At 41.4% G+C, this 17995-nt stretch overlaps 1 protein-coding gene across 1 annotated transcript in view; it reads right to left on the bottom strand.

The window, feature by feature from the left end:
• FLT3 (fms related receptor tyrosine kinase 3) overlaps positions 1-12006 on the bottom strand; it is a 35810-nt gene extending 23804 nt beyond the window's left edge. The window contains exons 1-7 of the mRNA XM_077174673.1: positions 11875-12006; positions 11543-11664; positions 9983-10062; positions 6064-6188; positions 4367-4569; positions 3469-3584; positions 1136-1253 (exon numbers count right to left, since the gene is read on the bottom strand). Coding sequence (XP_077030788.1) covers positions 1136-1253; positions 3469-3584; positions 4367-4569; positions 6064-6188; positions 9983-10062; positions 11543-11664; positions 11875-12006 — 896 coding nt within the window. The remainder of the gene's footprint in view (positions 1-1135; positions 1254-3468; positions 3585-4366; positions 4570-6063; positions 6189-9982; positions 10063-11542; positions 11665-11874) is intronic.
• Positions 12007-17995: the final 5989 nt, after the last annotated feature.

Below are 17995 nucleotides of genomic sequence, written 5' to 3'. Positions count from 1 at the left end.
ACAAGAGTAAAATCATAGAGGCTGAGCTTTCACACCACATCTCTGATTTCCTGGTGGTGGGAGGTGCTGCAAATCCAGTGGCATTAGGAGATCCAGACCCTGAACTGCCATGCTGCAGAGAAAAGCATTATTGCCCCTGTTAATAGAATAAACTTTATATATTAATAGAATGGGAAAAGTGATTTAGCTCACAAAATCACAACCCCTTGTCTTCTCAGCTCTGATACTCCTGGTGAAGCCTCCAGTGATTGGAAAAAGGGAAACATTGCATCATTTTAAAAAAGGGTAGAAAGGAAGATCATGGGAACTGCCAACTTGTCAGCCTCACCTCTGTGAAGGTCACAGAACAGACCCTCCTAGAAGCTCCTCTAAGGCACAGGGAGGTGATTTGAAACCATCAAATCATCTTGTTGAAGATGAACCTGCATATTGCAGTGCACTCAGACTCCAAAAGATGAGCTTTTATGGTCCTTTTCAATCTATAGTGTTCTATGATTGTAAGATTCAAATTTTAAAAAATGTGAAAAACTAGGGGGAAACAAGATTTGCTCTTGTGACATCAAAATATGAATCTGGAATAACATTTCTGAAGCCAAGAGCTGACAGTGTCCAAAAGAGCAGAATAGTCAAAATGTCTAGGGAAAATGTGTTGCAGCACTCCAAAAGTGGATCACATGGACATGGGTTTTCCTATGTTTTTTAGCCTGTGAGTGTGCTAAACAGCAGAACCCATCTCCAAAAATTCTGAATCAAAGGCTCTTCTTCAGTTATCTCCCTGATAGCTGAGTAGGCACACTAAGCAGTGTAGAATCATGGAATCATTAAGATTTGGAGAAGACCTTTGAGATCGAGTCAAACCATCAAACTAACTGTGCCATATTCACCACTAAACCAGGTCTCCAAGTGCCACATTACAAGTTTTCTGGACAGTTCCAGGGATGGTGATTCAATTGCTTCCTCTGGCAGCCTGTTCCAGTGCTTAATAACCCTATCAGTGAAGAATTTTTTCCTAATATACAATTGAAACCTCCCCCGGCACATCATGAAGTCATTTCTTCTCATCCTGCCACTTCTTCTTCAGAAGACAGCAAACTTTCAGTCTAGAGATTCAACATGCATATAAACATACACATACCCCTTTTCAGGTGTTTTGCAGAATATCCATTCCACAGAGGGCTGGGGGTAGCTCTCAGATACGCACTCAATAGAATCTGATTTTTCCCTTTTCCTGAAATAGGGTTTGGCTGGTTTTTCTGATAAAAATAATGCAAATGTTTAAGAAAGACAAAATAATTTTGAAACACTGTTTTGCTTATTTTGTAGTACATAAAGTTTCATAGCTGTGATTTGTTTCAGGAGTTTCAACACTGAAGGAACAGAAAATGGTTTAGCCTTAGGTGCACTGTGGGTTGGTCTCATGAGCTTTTCAGCTTTGATTGCTAAATACACAGCTTCCCTGTACCAAAGGCCTGCCTCTATATGCCAGGGGATAATCCTGAGGCTGATACTGAAAGGTGTTAATTTGCTGTAGTTGCTATTCATTTCACTAGGCAGCAGCAATTGTGATTTTGAAATCACATCCTAAGTCCGTCTTTTGGTGGAGTATCTGTTGAGACTACAAAATCTGTACACAAAATGGGGTTTGCTCAGTCAGATCAGATACATAATGGAGACAGAAGGGGTGATAATGACCTCTGATAACCAGCAAACTTCTCTACTCTGCATCTGTAACCCAGAGGGAAATGATTCCTAGATAATTCCCAGCGTCCTGAACCTCTCAAGCACAGACCCAGACTAGGAACAAAAAATTTATTGTGTTAAAACTCGTAAAGGTTTGACTCAAAATGAAAAGCACTGAGTCCAGTTTTAAGTAATCTTTCAATGAAATTGCAGCTGCCAAATGTAAAAGTGACATTTTCCTCAGTCATACTTTCACTGTGGGCAAGGTGACGTGCTAAGGTGAAAGTAATAATCATGGCTTTGTAATTTCTTTGCTCATTTATGTCTAAGAGGTTTTTTTTACCTACAGAAATTCACATCCAAGTTGAAGGATTCACATCTAGCCTGAAGGGTTTTATAAGAGATGTAATCATGACATTAAATTCACAGGACCAAAGAGAAAGCAATCCAAGCAATTGATGTGGAAAAGACCTTTACCAACATTGTTTCAAATTATTCTTGCTTGCACATGTAATAACACTTTTTACCTCTAAAGCCTAATTGGTATTGAGATGGCAATTCTTAATGAAAAGTTTAATACTTTATCCCCTCAATGAAGCTGTTAAAATTATAACTGAAGCATGCAGTAACCCTTCAAATTAAACAAAGAGAGATTAGAGGTGACTTTTCTGACACCAGAGAGAGAAAAAAAGTTAAACAGAAGAAATACTTTAAAAACAACTAAAGAGGGAAAACCAAATGTTGATTAGTCACAGTTTATTAAAACCAAGGCAAGAAATAGCGCTTGTTAAACCTGGAAGGGTTTGCTAGTCTTTTAGCTGTTTGGATTGAGATTTTGCCTTTGAAATCTCTTTTTGCAGTTTTACATTTTATCTTTAAATTTATCCCTTTCTAGACAAAATAATATAATCTTTCTATTGTGTTAAAAAAATCATGTCACTATGTATCTTTATGGGTTTTTGAGATGTTTTTGGACACCCCTAATTAGAAACAGAAGCTTGCACTATGTTGTAGCTGCTGCTTTTGCATCAGAGATGTCTTTTGTTTGAGCCTTGAGAAAACTCAATCAAATCCAGTCTCACTGGGAACCTTTCAAAAAGTTGCACCTCACAGGTGCTCTGTCATGAGCATTTAGCAGCAGCTAAAACCTCAGCTTCTCAGGGACACTTGTGTTGAGCAGCTGCAGAACTGATAAGTTTTGGTTTAAAAGACAATGAACAAGTCAAAGCTGGTGCTGAGAAGAGGAACTGTTTCTTTCCCCTTTCCTCAGTGGACCTCTTGCCACCCACAGAATTGTAAAAGGAAAAGCAGTGAGAGAAGTGAGAGACCTAGCAGCAGGAACAACTGGAAAAGTGGCAGCAGGTCAAAGTGTGACCAGAATATAAAAGGGAAATCCTGATCTGGTCCAGATTACAACCAAGTTAGCAACACCAACAATAAACAGGTTAAAATGAAAGCAAACAAATCTAGCCCATGAGCATGGAAAGCACAAAAAAAGCCACCATCAGTTTGTCTCTTTTGACACAGAGGGGATTTTTCACAGGGGAGAAGAAAGCTTCTGCACATTTACATCTTTATTTGTTCATTTGCATGGTTTATTGACTAGAGAAAGCTGACTCACATAGTTTGTGGTTCTGACTTCAGCCTCCGAAGACAGCCCCAAATGCTATGCTAATCTAGGAAGATGCTTGAAGTGCAGCACATGAAAGCTTCACTGCTTTGACTGAACTTGAGCCTCTGCCCTTGAACCTATTGATGGAATGACCCCTTTCATGTAGACATACTTACTTCGGATGAGAACAGGCACAACCACTGTGTAATTGCCAGTTTTAGTTGTGACCAAGAGGGTGTATATCCCAGCTTGTCCTTCTTTCATTTGAGAAAAAGCCAAAGATGTAATATATCTATGAAACAGAAAGTAAAGTTGTATTTGTCATGCTAATATTAGGAAGGTAATAAGCAGCACACACAATTAAATGTTAGCTCTTTAGCACTTGCAAAAACCCTTCAAAGACACTGGTATTCATTATTTACACAGAGCCCTTCAACCTGAAATACTTCCTTCAGGTGTCTTCCTACACAAGCAGCACACAGGAACTTAAATCCACAGTACCACACACTTAATGCTGAGAAGCATTGGGAAGGATGGCCTTCCTGAGCTGGAGGCAGCTCAAGAGCTCCACAGCCAAATGCTTTACCTACAGTCTCATTCTACAAGTTTTGCATGAGGAGGCAATTATGGAGCCTCAGGTTCCAGTCCAGGTTTGGCTGTGAGAGTTAGAATGCTGTTGCTGTTCTTGATCTGCACTGTGATCCTAAAAGTCACATAATTCTTCATGCCTCTTTTTCTTTGGCTATAAAATCACAATTTTTCCTCATGAGCGTGGCAAAGCTCAAATCCATCAATGTCAGAGAGTGCCTGGAGACTCCCATGCAGGATGCTATACAAATTAAAATAACAAGCTTATTTTAAAATGTTCTTGGTTTTAAGATTCATATGTGTACATTGATCTAAATGACAATCAGTAATGTGCTGCTGGACGACAACAGTTAAGGATTAAGAGATTGAAAAAGATAATGCATACATGAAATCAAACACAGGCACAGTCACAGAAAACATTCGATTTGCATTCTAAAAGAAAAGATCTCTTAAAGGATCTTTGATCCAGTACATTCTTTGACTTACCTATTCTCTGAGTCGAAAGAAAGTTTACAGGCTTTGCTCTTTTTAAAGAACCAAAAGCATGAGATGATATTTGAAATGCTCATTGTTATTCTTAATTCAACATCTTCAAATACATTGACTTCCACATTTTTTATTGTTTGGTAGATGTTTTCTGTTCCTTGAGAATTCAAGTAACACCCAAGATCTTCCAAAATATTAGGAACCTGCAATGCAGGAGGACAGACTGTTAGGTATTTATTAGCAGTTAGCTTTATTTGCCTTTTTTTTTTTCTTCAGATATTTTTAAAGTATGATCTTTTTTTAATTTCTACCATCCAACCTATTAATAAATACATTGAATTCTTCTGCATGAGGAACCTCTGTAGAGTTCCTGTTGAATTAGTCAATTCTGTTCTCTAGACAAACACCACAGAACAATCTTAGCCAGAGCCATGATAATTTCTGCTAGTGATACAGGTTATTCTTTACACTTGATTTTGTTTCCTTTTATTTAGAACCATAGGGAGACACAGAACTATAATAAAACCTTTCTGTTTGCAACTTGGATGCAAAGGCAGGGTCAGAATGTTTGGTTTATTTTAGCATCTCACTGCTTGTCACTGCATCATCTGGCTAGACTCCTCCTCAGCTCCTTGGGGGCTTTACTGGGTAAGGAACATTTGGGTTGGATGCTGTCATATTTTTCATTTTCTCACTCCTGTGTACAGCTAAAGGAGAATTGCAAACAGAAACAGAATCTTCCACAGTCATTCTGAAAGCCACCAATGGATTAGTGAGTCTCTAAGATTAACTGCAGCAAAAGGTGGCAAGGAAGTAGCTCTGTCTGAAGAGGAGCCCTAAATGTCTCCATTGCTTTGTTGGGTGAATTTTATCCAGAATAAGTTTATGAAAGGACAGAATTCATTGCATCCCCATTTTGCTTGTTTTGTTGGTTCTTCTCACAACTCTCTCCTTTCTCCTTTCTCTTGACCTGAGAAGTACCCAGAAATAACAGCTATATTCTGCCTTGTCAGGTACAAGGACAGCACAGCTTTGGCTGCTATACCTTCATTTGTTATTTGAATTACTGATTCATTTGTTCAGGAATGAAAAAGATTTCATAAGACTTCCTTGAAACAAGAATCCTGCAGGTCTCAGCTGATTTATAATTTAGTTATACATCACCTCCCCCTGGTTTTCTACCATTTTGTGTCAGAAGAGAAGAAAATAAAATGGTATTTGATTAAATGTCCAGCTTTGGTGTCGAAGGCAAAGTTTGGACCTGGCAGGGATTTATGGGCTTTGGTGGTGGGAATAGAGGGTGGTACAGCTTTCTGGCAGTCCCAGCAGCTGTGGCACACACCCCCCATGGCCTTGGCAGTCTCCTCTTAAGGGCACATATTTTCATATATATTTTTACACTGATATGTTGCCAACAATATCCAGCAATATTCAGGCATGCTGATATAAGATAACATCAAGATGTTAATAAAAAAGCCAGTTTTAGAGAAAACTGGTACCTAGCTATTCACAGTTTCAGAGTCTGAATTTTCAGATATGTATCCCTCTAACCTTCTGGAGCCATATTTGGCATAGCCCTAGTGATTTTGTCTGTGATGTTCTCACATTCTAAAGGTTTAGGGTGTTGTAAGTTTCTGTGAAGGTATCCTGGAGTGAACGGGAACATTTTATAAGCAACTTGTTCTCTATTATTTCACCTTAGGAGCTACTGATGTCCCTGGTGCTTCCGAACCTTCATCCTTCTGGCTGATAAACCCACACGTGATTTCAGATGTATTTTGAGTCATTGTAGAAGTGAAAGCAACTGCTGTCATAACAAAAACTGCAAAACAGAAATAGAAACACATGCAATAAAGTCTAGATCTCTGCTATGGGATAGTAGTTTTAGTTAAAATACAACAAACCTGTTGGAAGATTACATCTTAAAAAAAAGCCAAACTGAATATGCAGACATACTGCATGAGTTTGCTAACTCTGCATTTGTGTATTGAAGCTGAGTGCAAGCTCTGTTTGGAGAACCTTTCAAAAGCACAGGCACATCACACTTAACAAGTATGTCCCATAATGCTGCAGAGGAATCTAAAGACAAAAGCCACCATATGTTATAGAGGCTCCTTTAGAAACAGCATTACCAAACACAGACGCTCTCTTGTGCTTCCTTTTTGCATTCTTGTGCTGGAAAGCACCAAACCCTGCAGCACCAAACTCTGCAGCACTGAGATGGAAGATGATCATGCCCACTCTGAGATGGAGGATGATCATGCACCTTCCTTCCCAGAGAAGGCAAAGGCAAGGACTGGGAAAATGAGAACCACCTGCTGTAGGAGATCAGGTTTGAAAACATCTAAGGAACCTGAAGGTGAACAAGTCCATGGAACCTGATGAGATGTGTCTGAGAATCCTGAAGGAACTGGCAAAGGAAGTGGGTAAGCCCCTATCTATCATATTTGAGAAGCTGTGTCAGTCCTGTGAAATTCCCAGTGATAGATAAAGGGAAAACATAAGTCGCCTTTTCAAAGGGAAAAAAAAAAACAGACCTAGGAAACTATAGGACAGGCAGTCTTGTTGCCTGTAGAAGTTATGGAACAGATCCTCCTGGAAACTATAAGAAGGCACATGGAAAATGGGGAGGTGACTGGTGACAGCCAACATGACTTCACAAGAGCAAATGGCACCTGGCAAATCTGGTTGGTCAATGGATGGATGGTCAAAGGTTTGATGTCCAAGAGAGAGCAGTGACAAGTATTCCTGAGCAGTCAGAACTGGGACCAATAAGTTTTAACATCTTTATCAATGACATTCACAGTGGGATCAAGTGCACCCTCAGCAAGTTTGCTGATGACACCAAGCTGTGTGCTGCAATCAACACACTGGAGAGAAGGGATGCCATCCAGAGGGACCTGGGTTGGCTTGAGGGGTGAGCCTGTGGGAACCTCATGATGTTCAATAAGGCCAAGTGCAGGGTGCTGCAGCTGGGTCAGGGCAATCCCAAGCACAAACACAGGCTGAGTGGAACATTAATTGAGAGCAGCCCTGGGGCAGAAGGGCTCAGGAATGTTGGTGGATGGGGAGATCAACATGAGCTGGCAGTGTACACTTGCAGTACAGAGAGCCAACTTCATCCTGGGGTGTATCAAAAGCAGCATGGGCAGCAGGCAGGGAGGGGATTTTGACCCTCTGCTCTGCTCTTGTGAGACCCCCACTCACAGTGCTGTGTTCAGGGCTGGGGCACAGAAGGACATGGAGTCATTGGAGCATGTCCAGAGGAGGGCCACAACGCTTATCAAAGGATTATCAAAGATTATCTCCTATGGAGGCAGGCTGAGAGATTTGGGGCTGTTTAGCCTAGAGAAGAGAAGGCTGCCCTTCAGCACCTTGCAGGCACCTGAAGGGGGCTAGAAGGGAGCTGGAGGGGGATGTTTTACAGGGGCAAGGGGGAATGTTTCAACTGAAAGAGGGCAGGTTTAGATTAAATATTAGGAAGACATTCCTCATTAGGAAGTTGTTGAGGCACTGAATGAGGCTGCTGAGAGTAATTGTGGATGCCTCAAGTAGCAGAAGTCCTTTATCCTTATGTGTAAAGAGCAGTGTGGGAAAGCTTCTGATGCCTCAAAGGCATCATCTCTCCATAATGCTTCCTATAAGCCTTTCTGCAGGACTGCAGCTTGAAAGGTCTCCTTTCAGCTTTAAAGGAGCTACAGTAACCACGTACCCACCACTACACCAAGCAGAAGGAAGACTGTACAGCTGGCTGGGTGAAACGTGTCTGATTTCCATTAATTCCCTAAAGCCAGCCATCAGCAGTACAAATAAGCAGTGAATCATAAAATAACATATTTCTCCTGGCAACCTGAAATATTTCTGCCTTCAGGCCTTGGTGTTTTGCTTTGTTTTCTTTTTTTTTCCCCCTCAGTTCCTGAGACGGTTGCACACAAAGCTAGGTGCAGAATTGAAAGAAGGAAAGAAAGTAAATATATCACAAAGTACTTGAAAGATGAATGTGATGAGTGTCTTTCTGCAGGCAATGAAGGAGCAAAACTGGAAGCGGGAAAAAACGAGTTAGAGTTGTTGCCATCTCCTCCTTGCCATTTGTATCTTCTGGAACTGTCTGAGCTCTGAGCTGGCAACACTTTGACAACCTCTTCTCCTTGCCAAAGTGTATTAAGGCTGAGTCTTTCTCATTCAGGCGCACAACATACACTTCATTTTGGTTGCCACCTTTCTGCAGCATGCACAGGCAATGGGCTGTTTTGCAGATGTCTGAGTAAAACCCTGTGTGTTATCCCTAAGAAGGATGAACATGATCTCTTTGTGGAGACATGTATCTCCATCCTTTGGCTATAAAAATAATAATGGCACTTCTTGAGACCGAGTGCCAGCGGGCAGCTGAAAGGCAGCTATGCATTAGGTATCTATACCTACAAATACCTACAATTCAAGCATGCGGAATTCCTTCCCTCGGTGCAACTCAGGTTTCTAGCTCCCTCTCTAGCCTTTCACCAGGTCCTTCTCTGCTTAGCATTCTCCACTTCTGTTGGTTTGTTGGCTGATTCTTTCACCCTTTTCAAAGCAGAGACTATTAACCTCGCTCATGGCCAGGGATTTAGCTGATGGAAACCCACCTGTCCTCTGGTTTCTAAAACACACCAGCAAAAACCACCTGAAAATATGACCTCAAAATCTCAACTCATTTGGTGTGCTGAGTATTCCCTTGCTTTATGTTTCTGATTTCTGAATTTTGACTTCTGATTGTACAAGCTAAGTCCCTGTATCCCAATGTGGAATTACTCTATTTTGCTCATGCTGCCTTGTCAGAGGGAGTCCTAAGGCCAGAGCAGAAAAAGGAAGGGTGTATTGAAACACCAACAGGGAGCAGATTTGCAGCCAAAAGTTAGACAGCTGTAGCAACCAGACTGTGAGTGAGACATGCAAACAAAGTGTCTGATGAGCTGGAACTGCATCTGTACAGGATGATATGAGAGACTATGCTGGAAGCAGTGAGCACCCTGACACCCTCATGTGTAAGTAGAAATGTGACTCCTCTTCATGTAAACTGCAACAGCTTGCCACTTCTGTGGTGTACCTTTATTCCTGTGAAGGATTTTAGGGTAAGGAAGGATGTTTTGAACCTGACATGATTCCAGATGCTTTACAGTGAGAAACAAATGAGTAATATGATAGTAAGAAGTATTTATATGATATTGAGTGGCCTAAATTTGTGTAGGTCTTGAAAAAAATAGAAAATCAGAGCATGAATGAGCCTTTCAGGAAAAGTAAAATCAAGAAAAAAAAACACTGGGAAAATGGTAATGTTCTGGTTTGCCATCTTGATCTTTCAGCTTCTACATGGCCTCCTCAAGGGCTGCTGTTATGGTCTGCACATCAGCCATCCTCCTGAAAACCCAAATTAAGAACTGCAGAGACTGAAAGCACAGGGTAAAGAATATAAAATATGTAGCATGCATAATCATATTGTCTATTGCTGAACTAGAGTGAAGCTGAAATGAAAATAAATTGCTGCCTCTGAACAATGTTTGTTTATGCCTGCTTTCCATCTTCATTATCTTTTTATAGGTTATACAAAAATAAAAGCAGTAGGAGAAATCTTGTTCTCACTGCAGTCAGACAAACATCTAGCTGCCATAGACAGAGCCAAGACTTCAACAAGATGTGTTGGCTCATACTTGGGGCAATGCCTGTAAAAGGCAAAAAGGGAGCTTATGAGTTATGGTGCTGACAAGAAAGGTCTGAATCTATTGAACAGATACCAGACCAAGAAGCTAGTTCAGCTATCAGATGAATGCAACTGCTTCCAAAAGTTTATTTTCAAATGGGAGGTGACAAAAGTAGCCTTTGGAAGACTGGGAAAACCACTCCAAAATATGCTGAAAGTCTGAGTTAACTAGAAAGACAATAGCTTGGAAACTGGAGAACTGTGAAAGATGAAAACCTTTCTCTTCATACCAAGGGATGCATCTTGTATTTGTATTCAGCTCAGGGTGCTTAATATTTTACATAGCAGCCAGGCCTTCCCTAGACATAGAACAATCTTCCACTCTGCTTTACAGCTCAGAAGATTTACATAAAGCAAACTATGATTTGGGTCTTCTTTGGTTTCTGACTATGTCCTCTGAGTGTGACTCTGGATTAACTTTCCAAATTTTTTTTTTTGTGATCAGGAGAGGTAGATAGACCCTTTCTTTCAGGAAAACTGTTATGTCTGTCATGACTTGACAGAAAAAAGTCTTCAAAGTAGTGGTATTAAGCTCATGGATGAGATTAATATTCATTCATTAGCTCTTTAAAACCTCCACTTTTGCATGTGGTAGCCTTTTTCTCAAATCACCCCCAGAGTGGTGGATCCTGAAGTGAGAATTGTACTTAATACAAATATGCTAAAAATCAGAGTGAGGCAGGACAGGCAAAAAGAACTGATCTTAAACTAGTTCCCACCTTTTAACCATATCTAATTTCTCTCCCATCAAACTTAACTTTTGTCCTTCCTCATCTTTTTCGCATATCTTCTTTCCTCAGCATCTTTGCTCTTTCAGCTTAAATAACTCCCAGCTCAGAAAAATATGCACCTTGTGAGTTCACTTTTGTATGATGGTAGGGCCAGAAGTGTTGCTCTGTGTTTTGGAATAATAACCATGTTAGAACAGGGTTTAACAAGCAAGGTGGGTGACAAGATGCCTCTGCTGCAGCTCATGCTAATTGTGACCAGCTGTTGGAACACTGCCTGGGGTATGTCTGGGTCAGGAGCAGTCATTTATCTGGTCTTACCAGTTAGTTACAATAAATGTCACGTGAATTGATTTAATTATTCACAGTCGTGTTCAAGCATGATTGAGATTTGAGGTGGAAAGAATCCTATAGAGTGTGATGGCTCTGTGTGGAGGGTTTAGAGAGAGGGGACAAGAATCTCTAGACTTTAATCACTGAGCAAGACAGAAGAGAGAAAGTGGAGCAGGGGAGGTCGTGTAGCTTCAAAAAGTGCTCAATTTGGGTCTGTATACTGAGTCAGAAAAGAATAATGGGGTCCAACACTGACACTATACAACATCCTGGAATGTTTCTGTCACCTGGTTTGCCATGGCCTGCAGCCCTTAGCGCGGATTATTTTTCCACCTGCATCTGCCACCACCGCCTCCCCCGCCCTCCCGGCTCCTCTCCAACCTCCGCCACCCGCGCAGGCGCTGGCAGCCCACGCTGTTTGCCCGGACAGTGTCCGTGAACCAGAAAAGGACAGTGACCGAAGAATCAGAAAATGTCTTGGTATAGAACGGGGTCTCCTCCTCCTGCAGGGTCGAAGAATGGGTTGTTGAGGTTACGGTCTGTAAGGAGTATTGCGATTCCTGCGGCAAGGACTGGAAGGGACAGGAGTAGGAGTACTGCGCTGATTAGGACTGATCAGACGAATAGGGGGGTTTGCTATTGTGAGAGGGCAGGAGGTTTTACGTTGATTGCTGTAGCAATGAAGTTGACTGCCCCTGGGATTGAAGGGATACCAGCGAGGCGTAGGGAGGGCACGGGCACGGGCACGCAGCAGCGGCGGCGGGGCGTGCGGGCGGCAGGGGGCGCTGCGGCCCCGCGCGGCCGCCCCGCGCATCCCGGCGCTCCCGCGGCAATGCCGGCGGCATACGGGCGCGGCGCCCACCCCTAACGCGCCCAGCTCCGGCTCCTGGGTGACTGCAGAGGAGATGCTACGCTTTTTATGTTCTTAACGTGACACAGAAGTGCCTTGTAAATTCTTTCATGCATTAGTTAAATCGCTGATGACTGACTTTATTCTCTTTTTTTTTTTTTTCATGGCATCTCCAGCAAACATGTTCTGTTTTTTTTTAATTGAAAGACAGAAAGCTTAAAAACACTTCAGAAACTTAGGGAAGTGTCCGGAACACAAGTCTGATGAGGAGCAGCTGCGGGAGTTCAGCCTGGAGGAAAGAAGGCTAATGGCGGACCTTATTGCTCTCTACAACTACATTGAAGAAAGTGTGATGAGCTGAGGATCAGCCTCTTCTCCTAGGTGAAAATTCAGAGGATGAGAGGAAATGGACTCAAATTATGTCAAGGGAAGTTTAGATTGGATATCAGGAACAATTTCTTCAAGAAAGGTTGGTCATGTGTTGGAGCAGGATGCCCAGGGAAGTGGTTGAGTCACTATCCTTGGAGGTATTTAAAAGACCTACAAATGTAGCACTTCGGGCCATGATTTAGTAGTGAACTTGGCAGTGCTGGATTAATGCTTGGACTTGATGATTTTATAGGTCTTTTCCAATCTAAGTGATTCTATGATTCTCTGATTTTGAAAAAAAAAATAGAAAAAAAATTGGGGTTTCTTTTCATAAGAATAACTCATAAAGTAAAATTTTTCTCAGAAGAACACCTTCATGTAGGTTGTACCCCTGTTTATTAAAGTGGATTCAAAATGATTTCTTCAGAAGGTATATTAAACTAGAACTTGTCACAGTGAGTAAACCATTTCTATGCATCCAGTGCAAGTCTCAGCAAAGGGTTTTGCTGGTTGATAACATCCATGTCAGTTTCTGTAGCAAAATCACACTGCCTCTCCTAAGAAGTTTGCTTCCCTAGTTCTCCCAAATTTAATCTATGCCTTAATCTAGAAGATCTTCTTCAACATATGAGAAACAGAGAAGTTTCCTCAATCTGCCTCAGAAAACTATCGCCAAGACCCACCTACTTCAATAGAGCGTGACACAAGCAACAGGGAAAACTCTGTCCATTCTGTTTAAAACTCTGTATTTTAAATTTTCCTCATCTTTTCATCAACCCTCCACTTTCAGGTCCCAGATGAAAACAGCTGCAAGAAATTTGCTCTTTCATGGTTTTTTTGTTGTTGTTGTTTTGTTTTTGTGAGTTTTTTGTTTGTTTTTGGGTTTTTTTTTGTTTTTTTTTTTTTGTTTGTTTTTTTAAAGAAATACCTAATAACTTGGTCACTGTTTTCAATTTTGGTACAGATTCCAGCAAACTTCATCTTTTGGATAAAAATATGCTTTTCAGTGCTAATACCTGTCTTCTTAGAGGAGGACAGTCAGCAGCCCAGCCTATGGCTCATTACACACAACTTGTAAATTACACAGAGATTTTATCAAAGAATAATTGAAATGGCTGAAGCTTTCAAATAAGGTATCACATGGGGTATATATTTTACACTCCTCTGTTGGAAAACCAGACAAAAACTTACTCCAAAGAACAGGCAGCTGTGAGTCAGCAGATACTCCTGGTTTTACTGATTACTTATAGGTATATCAGATTCAGTGCCTTATGTAGCAACAATAAGCTCACAATGAGAGGAAGTCCAGGAGTATTTTTCTCATGATACTAGTACATATCCAGTGTTATTGATTAATTTTGCCACAGAACTTATTGCAGACTGATATCCAAACCATGTCTTGTGATAAAAATAGTGATTTCAGCATTCATTAAGTTAAGAAGAATAGCAACCTACTTTGCTCAGGTTGGTGCTCACAGGAACCTCGCTGAAATCCCTGCTGTTTTAGCCACATTTTGGGTGATCCAGCCACTTGTGATTCAGTTTGCAAAGAATAACTGGGACTTTTGAGGACATCCTGTTTTAGGAAGTGGCTGAAAAGTGGCTGAAAATACAGTGAACCTCAGCTACCATGGCAACCTCTCTGAGGAAGAGCCTATGCTGTGGCTGGTTCTTCTTCTGCTTCTTGTCCACATCTTCCGTCCTCTCAAGGGAGCTTCTTCTTGGCTCCCACATCACCTTTCCACCCCACTAAGTGTGGTGAACAATGAGCCACATTAGGAGGAGTTTTGCCAGCAGACAGAGATCCTTTGCCTCTACTCAGCACTGTCAAGGACACACCTGGAGTCCTGTGCCAAGCTGTGGGCTTCCCAGTGAAAGAGAGACATGGGCATACTGGAGAAAGTGCGGTGGAGTGCTACAAAGATGATTATGGGATAGGAACATCTCTCCTATGAGGAAAGGCTGAGAGAACAGGAACTGTTCAGCACAGGGAAGAGAAAGTTCAGAGGCACAAACACCTGAAGGGAGTGTGCAGATAGGATGGAGCCAGGCTCTCCTTGGTTGTGCCCAGTGACACCCAGGCAATGAGCACAGACTTTTCCACCATATGGGTGACCAAACATGGACACACATTGTCCAGAGAGATGGTGGTCTCCACCCTGAGAGGTATCAAAATGCTACCTGGACAGGATCCTAAGCAGCTGCCTTAAGAAACTCTGCTTGAGCAGCGGGGTTGGACCAAATGACCTCCAGAGGTCACTTCCTCAACCCTGCTGTGATTGTGTGAATGACTGCACAACTTTGTGGGCAAAGAAGCACTGGTGTGACGCCACCACAGAGGCCTCCCACAAATCAGAAAGTGGCACTGGGCTGTCCTTATCCTTAACTGTTCTCTAGAGGATGTTTGCTCATGGGAATGGCATGTTTGTGCTATTAAGGAGCTGGATAGACAACCCTGAAGTAAGGTAAACAGATCCATCTCATCTAATGACATAAGTAAGTTTGCTTTAACCCTTTTTCTTTTTTTTTTCTAACTGCTCTGTGTTCAAGTACTCCAGCTCATTACCCAGCACACTGTAGCACTTCTACTGACATTAGTGGAATTATTAACTTCTTTCAAGCAAAGGCTACTTTAACTTAAGTATCTAAGAGTAAAGGTATAAGAGTCCTCACACAAATTCAAGAAGGAGAAAAAGGTCTGCCTGAAACAGAAATGAAAACAGAAGGTGTCAGATAAAGAACTGATACTCCTTGTCATCCTAGTATGGTAAAAGTTCCCTTTTAAATGAAAACAAGTTTCTATAATTGACTTGGTGATACTGTCCTTACTTTCCTGGAAGAGGGAATGAGGAGGGAACACAGAAGGACTGAGATGTGTATGGAGGAAGAATGGACAGAAAGAGGGAGAGTGGGAGAGAAGAATTTTGTTGCAAAATAAGAAAAGACAAAAATAAATCTGAGATATTTGAAAAAAAATCACAGTTGCTATTTGGAACTAAATATGGTAAAAATTAACAAAATAAATTCTAGTTGTTCTTATTTGTCTCATTGGGAGGTTAGGGTTAAAAATAATTTTAATTCCAAAGCAGTTGTACAAATGTAAAATCCAACATATTCCTTATAGATCATGTTGTAAGAATAAATCACTTTTCAAGCTAGCCCTTGCATCTCACACATTAGAAATCTTATCTACTGCCAAAGGAGTAAATACTGTCTTTTACAACAGTAACAGAGCCAAATATCCAGGCAATAAGCTAGCTTTTCTGTCTGTTTGCCCTGCTCATTTTTTTCAGCAGTTTTAAAGGAAGATTTTCAGAAAATCTAAATCAACCCAGTGATCTAAACCAGCTTCTCAGCTGAAATGTGAGTTTCATGAAGTCTCAGGTATTTTGAGAGATACATTTTCAGAAGCCTGTGAACAAGAGGTGCTCCATGCCATATTATTTTGGGGGGCATTATAGGAGGGGCTCCTGCAGCAGGACAGGATGCCCACAGCTCTGCTCTGCTGACAAACCTGCCTCTGCTGAGCAGCCACAGCAGCAGAACACACCCAACACTGGGCAGAGATGTGGGGACAGCCCTGGAAGTCGGGCTGCACTCTGGGCATCTTTCTGCCTCTCAGTACCTTGGAATATGGGTAACCAGAGGAATTTTCTGAAGAAAAGAAGGGGAACAGCAAATGGCTCCAAACCTCAAAAGAAAAAAAGCACCCATAGTTTTAAGTTGCATTTACTTCCATTGGAAAACAACTGTTTTTCTGCACAGTCCTTTCACCTTCAGGAATCTTCAGAAGTGATACCTTATCTTCTGATCCATGAAATATATGGTGATGGATGACCATGAATATGTGGTCTGCTGGGCCAAACAGTTTCCCTGAGTGAGCAAACCATGTACTGGCCTTATCCAACATTCACAACCAGCTTGCACCCAAGTTTTTGCATGTTTTGGAAAAGAGACAAGATCAAACTTGATTCCCCCTGGGGTGCTCATTGATTTCACCTTCCTGCCAGTGGCAGCGCTCAGTGCCTGAACTTGCTCTGGAATGTTTGTCAGCTGTTTTGTTGGAGAGAAATCAGTGTATTGCTGGGAGCTGAACAGATCCTGCAGGTGGCTGGGTCCCACACATATCTGGATTCTCCTCCAAAAGAAACATGCTGGCCCATCTCATATTTTCCAGGATCTCTGCCATAGGAATTTAATGGACACTTGTATGTTCTGTGAGGGAATTTTCAACAGTACTGCCGTATAATTTTTGTGCAGTCAGACACACCATCATCTAATCTGGACTTTGTTGGGATCTGAGTTTGGAGTCCTTGCTTATCTACAATTTACTCTCATTTGCCAGTCACAGGAGATCTTAGGCAGCTTCTCACATTTTCATTTCTCTCAGGTGCCCTGAAACTGGGTTTCACGAACTTCTCTCAGTAAGAAAGGGGTACAATTAAAAAAAAAGGGAGCAGGAGTGGTTGTCAGTGGAAAACTTCCTCTGATGAGAAAGGTCACTGAAAGTTTTTTACAAAATTCTCCAATTTGTAAAACACGAAACTACTACTGCCTCTGTTCCCAGGCCCCATCCATGCTCCTACCTCATCCACTAATGCAAGGCTAATTGTATGCTAGATAACATTCCCTTTAGCCACAAACTCTTGTTTGGGATGACCAGAAGAATGTAAGATGAGAAACTGGAATGGTCCTTTTAATGTATATAGCTCTATTTACATATATATTGTATTGTGTATATTGTTTTCTGAAGTTCTTGGGATTAAATTCCTTGCTGCTGGGGAGCATTTATTTGCAGCAAGTAACACAGGCAAGATGCTTGTTCTTTCTTGAAACTTTTGCAGTTCTGAGACTGTAATTTTAAGATTGACCTGCTGACTTAAGTCTAAAGATATTGTGGAGATTTCCCTACAGGTGTTATTATTCTTTAGCTTTCCTTTGCTGGTTAAGTGTTGCCATTTCTGATTACACTGGTTCATCATACGGATACCATCTGTTGTCTACACGATTTATTACTCAGTCTTATCTTCAGACACAGATTCTTAAAGGGAACACAGGCATTTTTAAGAAAGTATATATAATTCATTAAATGCTTCACATTATTTACATCAAAATTGTTTTTAAGAGTGATCTGTTAGAGACATGTGTGGAACTAGCAAATATCAGGATTTTTGCTGTCAAGTCTGTCTCTGATGCTTCAGATCCTGTTTTGTATGTCCAAAGGCATTTGCATTTTTTTCCATATAATAGCCAGCCTTATGAGAAGAAACACTGCCTCCCTGTACACCTTGCCTTGACTAAATAATATCTCAGCAGAAAGAACACCAGTCCTCCTAGAGGATAATCATATCCTGGGGCTCTCACCCCTTTTGCTCTCTCTGCAGAACTGTCTCTTAGCCATGTTGACAGGGCTCTTTGGGCACCATCACATCCCAGATGCTAGTAACTTTTATTTATTTTGTTAGGCAGCCTGCAAAAGTAGCAAAGCCCAGTCAAGAAGAAAACACAGAAAGCCCTCTTTGACAGGGTTTGCTTAGTGGTATCCGTAGTCATGCAAAGCAAGAGATCATAAATTATTCATTTTCATTTTTACTCCACCTTCTTTTCAAATAGCT

This window comes from Agelaius phoeniceus, chromosome 2, assembly GCF_051311805.1.
Source record: "Agelaius phoeniceus isolate bAgePho1 chromosome 2, bAgePho1.hap1, whole genome shotgun sequence".
In the NCBI taxonomy this organism is placed as follows: Eukaryota; Metazoa; Chordata; class Aves; order Passeriformes; family Icteridae; genus Agelaius; species Agelaius phoeniceus.
This window is presented reverse-complemented; position numbering and strand designations above follow the sequence as displayed.